The sequence below is a fragment of the Mustela erminea genome, chromosome 3 (genome assembly GCF_009829155.1).
Source record: "Mustela erminea isolate mMusErm1 chromosome 3, mMusErm1.Pri, whole genome shotgun sequence".
Lineage (NCBI taxonomy): Eukaryota > Metazoa > Chordata > Mammalia > Carnivora > Mustelidae > Mustela > Mustela erminea.
In genome coordinates this window covers 102,763,908-102,778,007 of record NC_045616.1, presented here as the reverse complement: position 1 = coordinate 102,778,007, position 14,100 = coordinate 102,763,908, and the positions used below count along the sequence as shown (strand labels likewise).

General features: G+C 47.9%; 1 protein-coding gene across 1 annotated transcript in view; it reads left to right on the top strand.

Annotated features, from left to right (window-relative positions):
- The window catches only part of ERGIC1 (endoplasmic reticulum-golgi intermediate compartment 1), a 105,339-nt gene that overhangs the window by 36,553 nt on the left and 54,686 nt on the right, over window positions 1-14,100 (top strand). The window contains exon 2 of the mRNA XM_032334901.1: window positions 13,503-13,564. Within this exon, the coding sequence (XP_032190792.1) occupies window positions 13,503-13,564 (62 nt within the window). The remainder of the gene's footprint in view (window positions 1-13,502; window positions 13,565-14,100) is intronic.

Below are 14,100 nucleotides of genomic sequence, written 5' to 3'. Positions count from 1 at the left end.
AGTATTAATGAGACAGAGTGGATTGTACTGTTCATTCATGATTACAGTTCACACCTATTTAGTAACAACACACCATGTGCGATATGATGACTAAACGAAGCTCAAGGGCCATAGGCAGCCCAGAAGGTGGTGTCCCAGCCAGCCTGGGGCTAATTAGAGGTAGATTCTTAAAGAAAGGGAAGTGTGAGCTGAGTTTTAAAGAATTACTGCATCCTCTGACTTCTCCTCCCACTCCCAGCTGTGTCAGCCTCTTTACTGTTCTAGTAGCCTGCCAAATATGCTTCCTGCCTCAGGGCCTTTGCACTCGCTATCCCTTCTGCCTGGATTGTTCTTCCCTGGATATCCGGGTGGCTGTTCTCTCACTTTCATTCAGATCTCCACTTGCATGTCACTTTGTTAGATGGGGCTTCTCTGATAGCTGTTACTACTCTCCCCTTATCAAAAATAGCGCCTATGTTATACTCTGTCTTCTAGCTCAGTTTATTTTTCTTCATAACATTTATCGGCCTTCACATATTAGTTCACTCATTGTTTCTCTCTCCTACAAGAATGTAAGCTAGGCAAAGGCAGGGAGTTTTGTGTCTGAACACTGTTGTGTTCCCAGCACGTAGAAGTGTTTGGTACCCAGCAGGTACTCAATCATGACAGAAAGAACGAGCGGGTGGAGGAAGAGAGAGAAGAGGTGATGCAAACAGAGGGCACAGTGCATGTAAATGAATGGACCTGGGACAGAATGGGCCTTTCTGGAACAAAGAGTGTTGGTGGGGCCACGAGGTAGGTGCGAGGGAGAGAGGGCAGTCCTACCTGTCTTTATTTTTTTCATTTATAACTTGTTTATTGTGAAACAACTGAAAAGTACTGAGATGTGCCCAAAAGAAAATGGTCACCAAGGAGGGCACTTTGATCCCTTTCCTTATTCATTTTGCCATGGGATTGTCTGAAAAATTCCCCCTTTTAATTTGAGAGCCAGGCCTCCCTTTCTAAAGCATGCCGCTGCTTCCCAGCCTGGCACGGTAACTTTGTGTGGGTGCAAGGCCCAGCTTTACCACATGCCAGTCGAGTGACCTTGGGTTTCTGGAGCCACGAACCTTAGCAGGAGCTATTGCTCTGCCTGAGACACCCTTCTGCCCTTTTTCTCAGCCTCATTTCTGCTTGTCTTTCTAGGCTTAGGGTCTCAGCCCAAGAGTCACCAACTCTACACTGTCTTTTCTGAGCCTTAGTTTCCTTTTCTGAGAAAAAGGGCTGAATCTCGCTTTTGTATCTTGGATGGTTTTGGGGATTCAGTGAGCTGTCATGAGTCCAGAGCCTGGCTTAATAAATACTCTCTTTCCCCTTTCCATGACATCAGCTTGACCTCCAGGTTTGTCATTATTCTACTTTCTTTGACCTGCAAACCTCTTAAAATCTTGATCCTGTCCAAGGGCTTTTATCCCCAGCGCTCGCCAGAGCTCAGCCCACACTTCTTAAGGTAGCTGAGAATGTTGTCCAAAAGGTGGTCTGATAGGACAGAGTAAAACTGAATTATGGGCAGGTGCAGACGGAGGTCATGTGACATTTGGGCTTGCCCCAAAGGGGGCACCTTCCACGGATGTCTTTCTCTCAAATACTTTGCTCCCAAACTTAAAAACACTGGCCCCAGTGGTTTCTTCCTTTTAAATTTCTGTTGAAGGCCGTGCTCTGGCCGGGAGCTGCAGGGAAGAGAACCCAGTCCTGGAATAGCTCCTGCTGCTGAGCATTTAAATGCAGTCTGTATTTTTATCTGACGATGGGTCATTTCTGAAAAACCCCCACTCATGTTCTGCCCCTCTAAGAATACATTTCCATTTATAGCTTCCACTCTCAGGATGATGTTGTGTCCTGGTGTGGGGCTGGCGACTGTGTCCTGTTTCCAGTGATTTGGAAACACTTTGCGGGCCCTTTCTGTCCCCTGGCCTGCGCTCCCTGTGGCCTTGACAGTGGGAAGTCTGACTCCCAGCCACGCCCCGGCTGCCTGACGACTCGAGGCTCTGACACCAGGCCTTTCCTCTTTCTGTGAGCTCATCGAGCTCTTGTGGCATGGGGGGAGGTACATGAGGGTAAAGGGGTCCTCATCCGGCTGTGCTCTGTCATGGCCTCAGAGTGGCACCACACCACAGTTCCAAAGCTCCACAGAACCCTTCTCCCTTTACTCGCTCACTGAGTGCCCACAGCCTACTGCGGGTGCCAGGCTCTGTGCTGGCACTGGAGGGCAATGCTGATTGTGGACAGCCAAGGGCCCCAGGGCCTAGTGCAGAGCTTTGGGGAGGACAAAGAGGGTCAGGGTGAGGGTCAGCCTCTGGGTCAGGCCAGCCAGAGTTTCAGCCTAACTCTGCCTCTCACTGGTTGTATGAATTTATGCAAGTGGCTTGGCCTCTCTGAGCTTCAGTTTACACACATGTTGATGGCATCTCACAGGTGGTACGGAGGATTCAGTGGGATAGAGTAGGTCAAGTGTAGTAAGTAGGGCTCGGCCCATAGAGTAGGAGCCCAGGAAATACCAGTCCCCTTTCCCATCCCTCTGTTGACCTGTGGTAACACAGGCGGGTACATGCCGAAAGTCTTAGGGAATAAATTTGAAGTTGGAAACCAACACAACGCTGATACCTTAGAAATTCTAGCATGCACCAGAATCTGTGAAGTGCACATTTTTCACAAATGCCTGCCCTCCCCACCCCTGTGCTGGTTTAGTACATTCCACAGTGGGGCCCTGGCAGCTCTTGGCGGATTTAATCAGCTACCTGGCGGATTCTGAGGCTGTGGTGCAAGGACCACACTTGGAGAAAAGCTGCCTCCTTCATCTATTTCACAGCCATTTCTGTGGGTCTACTGTGTGCCTGGTACTTTTCTAGGCTCTAGGGATGTAGTGGAACTCAAAGGCAGACACGGTTCCTGCTCTTCTGTAACTTACATGCTAATGGCAGAATCAGGCAATGAACAAATGCACATAACACAACATAAGCAGTGATCTCAAGTGCTATGAAGAAAAAGAGTGTAGAGTAAGGAGATGGAGAGAGGTGTGTTAGTGGCCACGACAGGCCTCTCCAAGGAGGTGACATCTGAATATAGACGTAAATGAAGGGAGGCAGCAAGTATGCAGATATCTGAGGGAAGAACATTCCAGACATAGAGGCAAAGGGCCTCTTGCTTGTCTTCTCAGGGAACAGATTTCTTTAGGATTCAGTGCTATCTGGCCAGTTCCCCCTCCCTGCTGGTCATGAGCTTTGTTCTCCCCCGACTAGCCCAGGTCCAGGTAACAGGTAAAGGGCATTGTCTGGCCCTGCTCCCGTTTTTCTGATAGACCATCTAAAACACTCTTTGAGACTACTTTAGTCATCTTCCTGATTAGCCGGTTTTACTGTGTTGCTCAGCAGTGTAGGCTCCCTGGCCAGCACAGCACATCTCACCACTTCTCAGACATTTGCAGACCCCCAAGTGAACAGAGACAGTGACTTGAAAGGAGTCAGGGAGGCTTGCCTCTTAGCACAAAATGCTGCTGCCCTTTCTCTTTTACTGTAACTGTCTGAAGCTGCATGAGTTTGGATTCCATGTTGCTGAGTTTCCTTCTGGGATCCTAAGAACAGGTTTTGTGTGAGAAGCTGTTGAGTGTTGTTTTGGACATATCAAGTGTGGGGGCAGGCGGGATACCCCTGGGCATGAGGAAACTCCTCGGGCATTACCGTGTGAGCTCTGTGAGGACAGAGACCACATCTGTCTTGTTGACTTTCTCCCTGTCTCCCTGGAACTTGGTACAGTAAATTAAGGCATGATGAGTTGGCTGTGGGAGCTAAAAGAGAAGCCGCCTCAGCACAGACTCCTGGGGGCATACCCGGATGTCAGGGATAGCAGGAGGAAAGGAGCAGACAGAGAGGGTACCAGAGAGTGAGAATGCCATGGAATATTAGGCAGCCAAGAGAAATCCAGGAAGGAAGGGACAGTTAGCAGGTTCAGCGTAGAGGCATACTGAGGAGAGCCAATGGCATCTGGCCCTTAGTGACTCTTGGGTGATTTTAGACTGGATGGGAGGTTGAAGTCAGAGGCCAGACTGCTGTGGGATAAGGATTAAATGGAAGGTGAAATGTGAAGTTGTTCTAGACCAGCAGTTAAGAAGTATGCTGTGTTCTTCCAATTGCATTGCATTAAAAGGTACTGACAAACTAGTTGTCTTCTCTTTAAGATACTAATGTTGATTATTGTGTTCAGGTGGCTATAGTCTGGTCCATCTATTATTAAATTTCTGATCATTGCTAAGATCCAGTGTTTTATCAAAGGATACACAGGGATGGTTTTTCTAATTCTGTTGGTCCTTCCACATTATTCTGTGGAATTATTCTATAAAACAGAACTTTGCCTTCCATCTATTTGGTTAGGTAGAAAAGCATTTGTATACAAAAAAATGTCAGAATCAGTACTTTCCTTTTATTTGCTAGTTTTTAGAATAATGAATTGGTGGCCTAGTATCTCCAAAGGTGTCCAAAGAGGCTTTTTTTGTTTTCTGAAGTGTCGTTATGAATTTGTAGATTGCTTAATGTGTTTGATGTATTTTAGCTATGGCCATCATTAAAATTTTTTTAACAGCTTTACTTAGGTATAACTGACATACAGTAAATTTCACATAGCTAAAGTGTATGGTTTAAAGAATTTAACATGTATACATCCATGAAACCATCGTCACAACCAACATAGTGATTGTGAATTCCAACTTCAAATTTATTCCATCACCCCTTAAAGTTTCTGCACATCCCTCTCTTCCTTTCTCCCCGGGCAACTGACAACCTGTGGTCTAGACTAGGTTGTATTTGTCTAAAATTTTATATCTTCAAACAGAAGCAGTAGAAACTGTAGCCAAAAGCTAACACAAATTGTTACTTTTATTCTTAGGAGGTGTATACAAAATATTAAATATTTAGGGATAAATTTGACAAGAGAACACCTGTATGCTGAAAACCATAGAACACTTCTGAGAATTTTATATAGACAGAATCATACTGTATGTACCCTAGTTTGTCTTTCATTCAGCATAATTATTTTGAGAATCATTCATGTTGCTCATGTCAATACTTCATTGCTTTTTATTGCTGAGTAATAGTCCATTGGTATGGATATGCCAAATTTGTTTACCCATTTGCCCATTGATGGGCACCTGTGCCTATTACAAATTAAATCTGTGGCTGTTACCTCATAAATTCGAAGATGTAAGTGAGGGACTTCTTTTATTTATTTATTTATTTATTTATTTATTTTTATTTTCTAATTTTTATCACTACCCTCCCCACAAGACATATGCATAAAATTTTTTTCAAAGATTCCATTTATTTACTTGACAGAGATCACAAGTAGGCAGAAAGGCAGGCAGAGAGAGGGGGGGAAGCAGGCTCCCCACTGAGCAGAGAGCCCGACACAGGGCTCGATGCCAGGACCCCGAGACCATGACCTGAGCCAAAGGAAGAGGCTTTAACCCAATATGCCACCCAGGCACCCCCATATGCATAGAATTTAACAAAAGTCAACGTTCCGCAGTTTGCTGTCTTCTGTTACTGTATAGAGACCTTCCTTGTTCCCCTTTCTAGCTGTTAACATCCTCTACTTTATGGATGGTCTGTAGTGTATTCCTGGTCTCCTACGACGGACATTTAGATGGTACCCAGTTGTTCACTGTTACGACCGGTGCTGCGATGAATAGCCTGCATGTGCATCATTTTGTATTTTCATCTGGAATTTGCTGGATGCCATTAATGGCCAAGCTCTGCATGATCCACAGGAGACGAGGGACAGGCCTGAGTGTCTCAGTCCAGGGGAGGACCCTCCACAGCCATCTTCTAGATCAAGACCTCCACACAGACACTGAGATTTAGGGAGAGAACCACAGGGGTGGGCTGGAGAGAGAGACCTATGCCTGTGATAGTGCTGTGTGCACAGAGGGTCACCACCCAGACCTCCATCCGCCAGCTCCCTGCTTGTCCCTGTTTCACGGAGGCCTGTGGGACGGTGGGTAGAGCACGTGTCCTGAAGCTAGACTGCGGGGGTTTGAGTCCTGCCTCTGCATCCTGGGCGAGTGAGATAGGAGGAAGGATGATACCTACTGCACAGCTTGTAAAAAGGATGTGTGCTAATGAATATCAAGTTGGAGTCCACAGCTGGGTGCATGGCCGTCCCTCACAAGGTGGGGCAGCCGCCGTGTAGCTGTGATCGTCGCTATTCACCCCCCAAGCTCCTCTGTCTGGGCTGGAGACGGAGGCAGACCTTTTCCCCTTTCTTTTGACAGAGGGAATATTGGTGTGGGCTCATATTGACGTTTGAGCATCAAGGACGGGATTCGGGGGGCTGTGAGGGTGATTCCAGAGCTTAAGAGAACCAGGGCTTGGTTCTTTCCAGAACCAGAAAAGAATTTATTCTTCCTCTGCCTGCGCTCGGCTCAGATGTGTTCATTTACCTCTGTGTGCCCTCTGGCATGCACATGCGTGTGCATGCGCAAGCATACACACACACACACACCAGTAGTTCTCAGTAAGATGGAAGAAATGAGTAAGTGAACAAACAGGCACACTTTTCACCTAACTCCCTGGAACTTGGCGCTGAAGGCTCTGACAGGCTGGTGGGCAGGGGTGACCAGGCCAAAGCACCAACAAAAAGCCTTGCTGGCTATTTTTGGGATGCATGACCCACCGCTTCCAATGACTTGCTCCTCCTCAATGGCGTCTAATTTCATTAAGCCTTGGAAACAGTGACATCACGAGCGCCTGCTGGTCACTGCCCACATAGGGCGAACCACAGAGTGATCTGAGATTCGTCTTCAGGAGCTGGGGAGAAGTGAGGTCCCGAGCAGCAAAAGTTAAAATAGCAAAGCTGAGGCATTCTGCTATGAAAAGAAATTACAGAAGAAATCCATTAGTCAGACATTTCCAGCAGCAGTTTCCTTGCTTGGGAGCAGAAGACTTATGCGTGTTTATTTTGGGTGAGGTTATTATGTAGCCTTCCTCACTCAGTAGGCTGGATGTGGCATGGAAAGTGAATTTCTGTTAAGTAAATCCTCTGCTCCCATCGACTTCTGTACTAATGTCAACGTATGTTTGATCTTAAGGTAAAATGCATTAGAGGCACGGATTCAGCACGTTCAATTACAATGTTGACACTGGTACTAGCCCATCATAGTGAGCCACAAGTCTAGGTAGACTTCTCTTGTCTGTGGATTCCTTGGCCCAGGACTGTCCAAGTGAGCTCTTCCATCTCAGGCACAGAGCAAAAGGGAGAGGGAGAGACTGCTCAGTCCAGATTCCAGGTCTCCATGGGGGCAGTTGAGGCTGTGGCCATGACTTTACCTAGCGGGAGCAGAGGCAACTGGCCACCTTTCAGACAGAACACAGACTCAGAGGGAAAATGAGCTTCCCACATGTGAAGTTTTGCTCTGCACACAACACGGTTTCTCAACTTAAGTTCTCAGGACATTTGGGGCCAGTGACCCTTTGTTGTGGGGGACTGTCCTGTGCACTGTAGGATTGTCGGATGTATTAGCAGCTCTGGCCACAACCCACTAGGTACCAGGAACACCCCTACTCCCCAGTGTGACAACCAAATGTCTCGGTGAGTGGGGTGGGGTGCAAAATTATCCCTGGTTGAGAAAAAGTAGTATATGGCTTTTTAAGAGCATAAGGGATAGCAAGGATTTCACAAGATTTTTATTGGCTTGTTTTTGTTTTAAATATTTTTGAATTTAATGATACCTTGAAGTGGACAAATCACTCCTCTTCTTGGGGCTTTCATTTTCTCATCTGTAAATTGAATCAGTTGGATATAGTGATTTCAGAGTACCTTCTAGACCTGACAGTGGACAGTGTTGAAGGCAGGAGGCCCCTGTGGGGTCTCTGTGTTTGCATCCTGCCCTAGCAGGTGATAAACCTCTTGCCCACCTAGCTCCAGTCACTGGCTCCGTTCTCCTAGCACTTGGTATCCAGATCAGTCAGTCTTCCTTAAGTCCAGCTGACAGTTCTCTTACTTTGATTTAAGCCCACTTTGCACCCCCCTCCCTTTTCAAAGTGAAGATTTCTCAATATTCATTACAAGGAACCCTGGAAGCCTCAGCTTCCCCACTATCCATTTCATCTTAACCTGCCAGTGGGTCTTATCTTTGTGCAGATTCATTCATTAAGGTCAGTTCCCCAAGGGCCTGGGGTGGGCAGGACTGGGCAGGAAGAAGGCTCAGGTCCTGCTTTTGAGAAAATCACAGTCTAGTGGGAGGGCAGGGGAAGAGCGGGTTTTGTTTGACAATAAAGAATCCATCTTTTCGCTTTTTCTGGTGGAGGCTACACAATTCCAGTTCTTTTTTTTTTTTTAAGATTTTATTTATTTATTTGACAGAGATCACAAGTAGGCAGAAAGGCAGTCAGAGAGAGAGAGAGGAGGAAGCAGGCTCTCCGCGGAGCGGACAGCCTGATGCGGGGCTCGATCCCAGGACCCTGGGATCATGACCTGAGCCGAAGGCAGAGGCTTTAACCCACTGAGCCACCCAGGCGCCCCACAATTCCATTTCTTTAACTTTTTTTCCTACGATATATTTTCCACCGAAATGGTCGTGGTTTGTCCCCACATTGTTGGGAAAAGCAGCAAGAACATCAGTTAGGCCTGGATTCAGATTCCTGGCTGTGGAACTTCACAGCTGGGTGAGCTCAGCCAAACCACCAGTCTCTCTGAGCCTCATTGATAAAATGGACTAAAAATCCCTAACTGGAAGGTTGGCCAAGAGAATTGAGTGAGAACATGCCAGTCAAAAGCGTAGTGTGAGCTGAGTACACACAAGATATAAAGCAAGCATCCCTTCCCCCTCCTCCACTCTCTACCCTTTCCTCCATATTCTCTTGACAGTGGGTGGCCACAGTAAATCGCATCACCACATCCCTGCAATGAGGGACTGACTAAAGTAAGTCAGAGAGGACGGCTCACTTCCCAGTCTGTCACATGCCTGGGTTCTCACCAGCCCATTTTCTTAGTGACATTCACTGCTGACTCACTTGGCTTGTGGTCAGCTCTGAACCCAGGGTCTTTTTCAGCTCTCTGTTTACCATCCCCCCTGCCCCACCACTCCCCAGTTTGATTTATGGCGTGGGAATGGGGTAATTATTAGAGAACATTCTGTTTAGGTGGCCCTTCTCAAGGAGTCAAAAGCATTATTAGACTGGCAACTTCATGAAGGCAGGACCCATGTCTACCTTGACTGCTTCCATCTTCCCACATCGCTAGAATATGACCAGCAAGTACTTAGTAAATATCTGTTGAATAAATTAGTGTATTTTGAGCTGGTCCCTATTTTCCAGGAGATTCCCACCTGCTCTATGGCAGCATCTGTGGAAAAGTAAGCAAAACCTTGAGATTTTAACCTACCGAGGAGTGAGCTCTATACGATTCCCACAAGTATATAGGGCAATGGAAGGACATGGCCTATGACTCAGATTTGGGTGTGATTCCCAGCCCTACTGGTCACGGGCTTGGTGACCTTGAGCAAGTTGCTTATAGCTTAGCCTTAGTTTTCTCCTTGGAAAAATGGGGTATCAGTGCTTGCCAGGGTTATTTTAAGAATTAAGTGTGAATATGTATGTGTAAAAGTGCCCAACACAGGCTGACAGTGATCTTGGTTTCACATTGATGACTGTCTCCAAAGCACCTCTTTCCTTGGATCACCATTGCCTCCGTAGTTTGGTCTGTCTCTCCTCCTCCTCTCTGAGACCTTTGTTCACTCAGCCTTCCCCCCCACCCCACCACTTTTCCCTATCCCCAACAAAGACATACTCTTGACACCCAGCACACTCAACAAACATTTTCTAAGCCAGCGCCTCAAAATCAGATGCCTACAGGGGTTGGGTATGTGTGAAAAAAGTGGGATTTTTATGTGAAATCCCCCCCCAAAATTGTTTTTCTGAAATTCTATTAAATTAAACAATTTTTTAACTTTTTATTTTGCCATAATTTCTGGCTTACAAAATTTGCAAAGCTAATACAGAGACTTCCCATATGCCCTTTACCCATGCTTCCCCAAATGTCACCATCTTACATAACCAAAAAACCACTATACAACCAGGAAAGCAACCCTATATGGAGGTATTAACTGGTTAATGGATCCTATTCGAATCCCAGCCATGGTCCCACTGATGTCCTTTTTCTCGTCCAGGACATCTTCCATGATTTAGTTGTCATGTCTCTGTAGTCTCCTTCAATCTCGGAAAGTTTTTCAGCCTTTCCTTACGCCCATGACCTTGATACTTTGACAAATACTGGCCACTTGGGAACCCTCAGTTTGGATTTATGGCTTGCTTTCTCATGATTCATTTGATCCTGTACATTCTGAACAAGGTCCCCGCAGGAGTTTATGGTGTGCCCTCCCCAGTATGTTAGATCAAGAGGCACATGATAGTTCCTCTTCCTGGTGACACTCACTTTGGTCACTCGGTTAGGATGATGTCAAGTTTCTCGACTGTACAGTTACTTTTTCCCTTTGTAATTAAGAAGGATTTTGTGGGGACATACTTTGAAGAAATATCCTGTCCCTTGTCACACTTTAGATTTATTCATTTCTTTATATAGATTTGTGGCTTCCTGTTTTATCTGATGGGTTATAATCTATTCCTATGATTATTGATTTTAAGGCTCACATTGTCCTTTCTTGGGCCAGTGTCCCCATCATTCTTAGAACACTTTCTTACTTTCTGACATAAGAAGGTGCTCCAAGTTCTTGTTTTTTCCCTGCCTACCCCTGGAATCGGCCATTTCTCCAAGTAAAGAGGGATATTTAGAAGCCAACAATTGAGTATCAGATACCCTCTTTGCTATCTGCCTGTCACTGTTCCTGGACCCTCTCTATGGAATGAGCTAGTGGATATATGTTAATATGATGTGTATTTGTGTGTTTGTGTCTGTCAAAAATCATGAATTCACAGTTGAAACCCCCATGGCCACTCTGGCACCACCGGGTTTACTCTGTTTCTCTCCATGGATGCCTCCCTTCCCCAGCAGAGGCACCTGGCCCCCATTATCCTCACTGTATTTCCGTATTCATTTACTGTGCCCCCCTCCCACCTGTGTATCACTCTCCCTTCTCTCCCCTCTTCCCCCTTAACCAGGTTCTGACACTCTGCCCCCAGCTACTCCCATCTTCCCACCCTGAGTGACCTCTGCCTTCCTGTGAAACTCCCATTTGGGGAATGATGGTTTATAAAGCATTTAAACCGTGAAGCCCAGTTTCTGCCTGTGGGCCCTGGCTGGTGACCTGATAGCTACTGGCTGGGGAAGCTTTGATTGTAAGCCCCTCCCACCTCTCCGGTGCCCGGTCCTCCTGCCCATTCCAGCGCCGCTGTGTGCCTGTCAACTCCGTGCTCCCGCACGCCAAGCTCCGTCCTCTTTCTTGGCCTCGAGTCTTGCTGTTCTCCCTACCTGGACTACTTTATGCCTCCACCCACCCTTCCTCCCATCCTCTTGCTCTGCCTGGTGCTGGAAGCTTTGTGGATTACTCCAGGTGCCCTTCCTGGGTTCTTCCAGCACCTTCAGCAAACCCCGTGAGAGAGCACCACTCCTTCCATCTCCTTGTTTGTCTCTGTTGCTAAACTATAGGCACCTTGGCCCTTGGGGGGCCAAGGGCCAATTTTTATAGCTGTTGTCCTAGTGCCTAAAAGAGGACTTAGCACATAGTGGGTACTCATAAATGTTAGAGGACTATTACTAATAGTAACTGCCAGTATTCTTATAGTACCTCCTGGGAGCCAGGCATGGTCCCACATGCTTTATATGCACAAAACCACTTGGTTCTGACCGCTGTGCTATGAGATAATATTTTGCTCCCATTTCACAGCTAGAGGAACTGAGGCACAGAGAAGTTACGTCAGTGATGTGCCCAAGGTCTCACGGGTCACGTTTGAGCCTGGGTGGGCTCATTCCACAGTTCGTACATCTTACCTCTCATAGCCTCTGACAGCTAAAGGGGCCTGCATTTTCAGAATAGGGGAGATGAGTAGGCCTGGATAATTGAGTCATGTGGACCCCTCCCTCTTGACCACATTCCCAGCCCGTTTCTGGTGCCCCTCAGGGCCCCATGAACCGATGACTGGTAGCTGAGCAGGCGGGAGGGAAAGTGTTGCCTTTTAACTTGGCAACCCCAGGAATATCTTCTCCCCTGAGGTGTTAGGAAACCCAGCACAGTTCACGTGCAATTAGAGTGAACACAGGGGAGTCAAACAGCAGATCTTACGCAAGATTCCAAGTCATTGCTGTGAGATTAGCGGGGTGCTGACAGCTTTTCCCAATCACTGAAGGGGAACCACATGTCCACTGGTCACCCCTGAGATCTGGAGCGGCCGGCGGCTTCACCCTGCCAAGTCCTGCCAGAGAGCCGGGGAACACTGTGTGGACTCAGAGCTCTGTTGATGGAGCTCCTCTTGGTGAGAACTGTCTGCTCAGGTTCCAGTGACAGGAAGGAAGCCAAGTGTGTGAGGAGCCTTCGCTGTGAACATGGTGAAAATCCGCCCCAGACATTTCTTTCCATTACACCTCTCAGTGGCCTGGCAGGGCCTGATAATAATAGCCACGAGCAAGGAAACTGAGGCTCAGGGTGGTGAAGCCGTTTGCCTGAAGTCGCCTAGCAAGGAAGCCCGGCCTGAAAGTCAAACCCAGAGTGGTCTGATTCCGAGGCCTGAAGTCTTAATTAAAGAGCTGGCCAGAAAGACACCGTGTCTCTCTGACTCCCAAGCCCCCACACCTTCTGCTGTCCCCATGACCCTCATTTGCTGTGGTGGGACCCATAGGAAGGAAAGGAATCTGCTCCACGTGTTGGGAGGAAACCCGCAGTAGACAGGAGCCAGAGCCATGGCAAGGTGCCCCCGAGACAGGGGGCCTCCGGTAGGATTTTAGGTTAACTTCACGCCTTGGAGTTAAGGAGACTCTCCGCAGGCAGGCTTCAGGAGCTGGGGCAGGGGCCAGTGGAAAGGGGAGGGGAAGGGGGGGGCAGGAAGGAGAAGAGGGGGAGGGGAGGTGACTCCTGGCAAGAATGCAGTGCCGTCATGGAAGTCAGGAAAGACTGCATTTCCCTATTTCCTTCATCATTAGAGAAGCCCAAGACGTGGGTTCCGTTTGTCCCACAAGTGCTTACTGAGTGTCTGCTACCCACCAAGCCCATGCTAGAGTCTGGGGATTTGGCAGAGGACAGAACTTGACAAGGTCCCTGCCCTTGTGGAGGTGCCATTATGATGGGGGTTGGGGGGGGAGACCAACCCAGAAAGGTAACCAAACAAGGGTCCTCTTGGGGTAGTTCTAAGTACTCCCAGGGAGTGGGGCAGGGCCCCCTTAGAGGGGGTGTTCAGCAGGCCTCCTGGGGGAGATGGCCTGAAAGAGTGGGAGTAGCTAGTTCTGGGAAGAACTGTGGCTCTCCAACCAGGTGACGCGATCACCCCTGCTTCATGAGACCCGCCCCCTTGTGCCCACCTCACCTCTGTCCCCTTTGCTCTCTGCAGGTTTGACATCTACAGGAAGGTGCCCAAGGACCTCACGCAGCCGACATACACCGGAGCCATTAGTGAGTAGCGTCCTTCTGCTGTTGCCCCCCACCGCTCCCCCCATCCCATACCTGGGCCTGTTCTCCCTGCACAGAGCTGCTGAACCAGGGAGGAAAGAAGGAGATGAGAAGGGATGGGCATCTTGCCGGTCCTGCATATAGCTCCTCATCTCATCTGTCCACACCATATGCAAGGTATAGGCATTGTCTGTTTCTGGAAGGATACACCTGGAATCATCGGCAGTCACTGTCCCTGGGAGGGGAGATGAGGGCTCAGGGCTTGGTGGAGACTTGCTTTTCCCTTCTAACCTTTTAGACTACTGGAGTTTTTGACACAAGCCTGTTTTTAATCATTAAAAACATAATAATAATTGCACCAGATTTTGGTTTCCAAATGCCAGTCTTCAGTAAAAGGACCTAAGGCTCCTTGAAGAAATAGCTGTTTCCAAGACTGGGGCAGAAAGAGCACAGAATAAGCACGGATCAACCTTAGGCCAGAAAGCAAAGGAGCACCAGAGGAGAGAAGAGGCTAGAGGTACCTCAGCAGGACAAGGGAG